At 50.8% G+C, this 2,180-nt stretch overlaps 1 protein-coding gene across 1 annotated transcript; it reads right to left on the bottom strand.

The window, feature by feature from the left end:
• Positions 1-801: 801 nt before the first annotated feature.
• On the bottom strand, positions 802-1,984 carry LOC125531407. The gene is made up of 2 exons (XM_048695826.1): positions 1,537-1,984; positions 802-1,391 (listed from the first exon to the last, which is right to left on the bottom strand). The coding sequence occupies exons 1-2, from the start codon at positions 1,885-1,887 to the stop codon at positions 1,317-1,319; spliced, it is 426 nt and encodes a 141-aa protein (XP_048551783.1). The 5' UTR covers positions 1,888-1,984; the 3' UTR covers positions 802-1,316.
• Positions 1,985-2,180: the final 196 nt, after the last annotated feature.

The raw sequence follows: 2,180 nt of genomic DNA, 5'->3' as shown, positions 1-2,180 counted from the left end.
CCAAATCGTCGTATGTACTGCATCACACAGAAAACCGCACTGCTTCAGACTAAAAACTGCACTTCATCAGACGAACAAGTGCACTGTATGATTTTTTTTGTGGGACGTAAATTTTTCCCAAACAAGGTGGAGTGCACTTCATCTCGAGCATTGGTGAACCGCAATAGTATGAAAAGGGTACCTCGAGACTACCGTAAACAGGCCACGACACCGCACTTCATCAGACCGGCAAGTGCACTGCATGATTTTCTTTTTTGTGGAACGTAAATTTTCCCAAACAAGGTAGCAAACCACACCTCTTTAGACTAAAAACCGCACTGCATCAAATAGTCAAGCGAACTTCATGGTTTTCTTTTGTCGGGCATAAATTTTCTTAGACGAGTTTTTGTGAGTTTTTGTTTTATTTATTTTTATTTTTTTATCAACAAGAGTGAACCGCATGGACAAGGGCAAGTGAGCCGCGACATATATCGAAGTGAACCGCAATAATATCTTGTTGTTTCGCTAAATTTTTAGCACTTTCATTTTGGGCACAAGTGAACAACATCACTAAAAAATGAACCACATCAGAGGACCAAAAGCACTGCATGCGTTGATGTAGTCGACTGGTTTTAAAGCACTGCATGTGTTGATGTAGTCGACTGGTTTTTAAAGCACACGAAACAATTTGCACTTCATACATAGACGAGCGGGCTGCATGTTTTTTTCGTGTGTTTTCCCTATTTTTGTTTTTCTTTGTTTTTTTGTTATTCGCCTATACCTACAAATTAACCGCACTACACAACAAAGTCAAGAGTACAGCACCCAACAATTAACTGCACTGCTTAAGGCATAACAAGTTTTTCAATGCAAGAAAAAGCATCAAGAATAAACAGGCATTTTTTGGTTTCCACGAGTACGCACTACACTGCAAATCTGAATGCCGAAATAAGTATCTAAAACTCCATGAGATCCAACTGTACTGATGTGCATCAGGTGGCTACACGCTGCTAGGTGCAGAACCACGCGCATGTCACTGATGAGCTGCACGGCGTCGCCATCGGTACTGCTTCGTCGGTGGCGCCTGTGGCTTCGTCATGCATAATTTTTTTGACAAAAAAAGAACACAAGGTCCCCGTGGACGAAATTCACCTCGACGGGCGCCGAACCACACCGCAATTCCACTGTCGCCAAACCGCACTGCAATTTTTGCAATGTGCTTACCCCCAAACTCCACGCAAGCCCTATTGCCCTGCACACTTTGGCCCAACATAGGACACAGATACCACAGGACATAGCAAAAGAACTGTAAAACAGATGTATCAAACTGCATGCTGTTAGCCAATGAGCTGCACGGTGACACCAACCGTACTGCATCTTGTCCAACACCACACATTCAGCTCGACTGCGACCTGCACACAAAAAATATGAGCAAAGTGTCAACAAGGTGCGGAAACTACAATTTTGTTGGCGGTGGCCTTGGATGAACCACACCGGGGGCGCGCGATGCACTGCCCGCGGGATCCAGGTGCACTGCACTGTACAGCACCCACGCACCAGGGAACTGCACGCCGTCATGCCATCATGCGCTTGCGAACTGCACCGACAACCACAACTACCTGCAACGACATTTTTATCTGCACTGCACTGCTCACTCCCGCCGCCCCAGAACTTGCAGCACCGCGAGGTGTGCACTGCACACGACAGAGTTGGGCGGGATGCCGTTGACCTGCGGCACCCTCGCCGCTGTACTGGGCGTCCCGGCCTTGATGCCACAGAACGAGGGATGAGGGGTGGCGAAGCAGATCTTTGCCGAATCCCCACCACTGCCGAAAGGTAGTAGGCGCCTAGGAGAGCAGGCCTCGGATAGATGTCGAAGGAGAGGATGCGCCGGCGAGAGGCCGCCATCGTGCCTGGAGGCGGAGGGGTGAAGGGGATCTTGTGGTCAACGGATCAGTAGGGGGTGGTGGCAACAGGGGGACTCACTCCATCAAGCTCGACCGCTGGCGCCTTGGGTTCCCGTGGCGCCTCCGCCCCGACGACCACCTCCACCTGCCGCTCCCCTGAGCGCACCTCCTGCACCATCCTCCCCCGCCAGTAGCCCGCGCGCCGCGCTGCACCCTCACCCGCCACCTGCTCCGCCGACACTGCCTGGCTCCTCGACGCCCGTGAATCAGGCCAAGTGGATAGCGGTCGCGGTG

The sequence above is a fragment of the Triticum urartu genome, unplaced genomic scaffold, assembly GCF_003073215.2.
Source record: "Triticum urartu cultivar G1812 unplaced genomic scaffold, Tu2.1 TuUngrouped_contig_7044, whole genome shotgun sequence".
Taxonomy (NCBI): Eukaryota; Viridiplantae; Streptophyta; class Magnoliopsida; order Poales; family Poaceae; genus Triticum; species Triticum urartu.
This window is presented reverse-complemented; position numbering and strand designations above follow the sequence as displayed.

What these genes read in the sequence shown, in the direction of transcription:
- LOC125531407 (XM_048695826.1), bottom strand. Translation starts at nt 1,887, where the DNA reads ATGGCGGCCTCTCGCCGGCGCATCCTCTCCTTCGACATCTATCCGAGG. An exon ending in TGACGGCGTGCAGTTCCCTG is followed by an intron (nt 1,392 to 1,536) that starts GTGCGTGGGTGC and finishes TTTTGTGTGCAG; the next exon opens with GTCGCAGTCGAGCTGAATGT.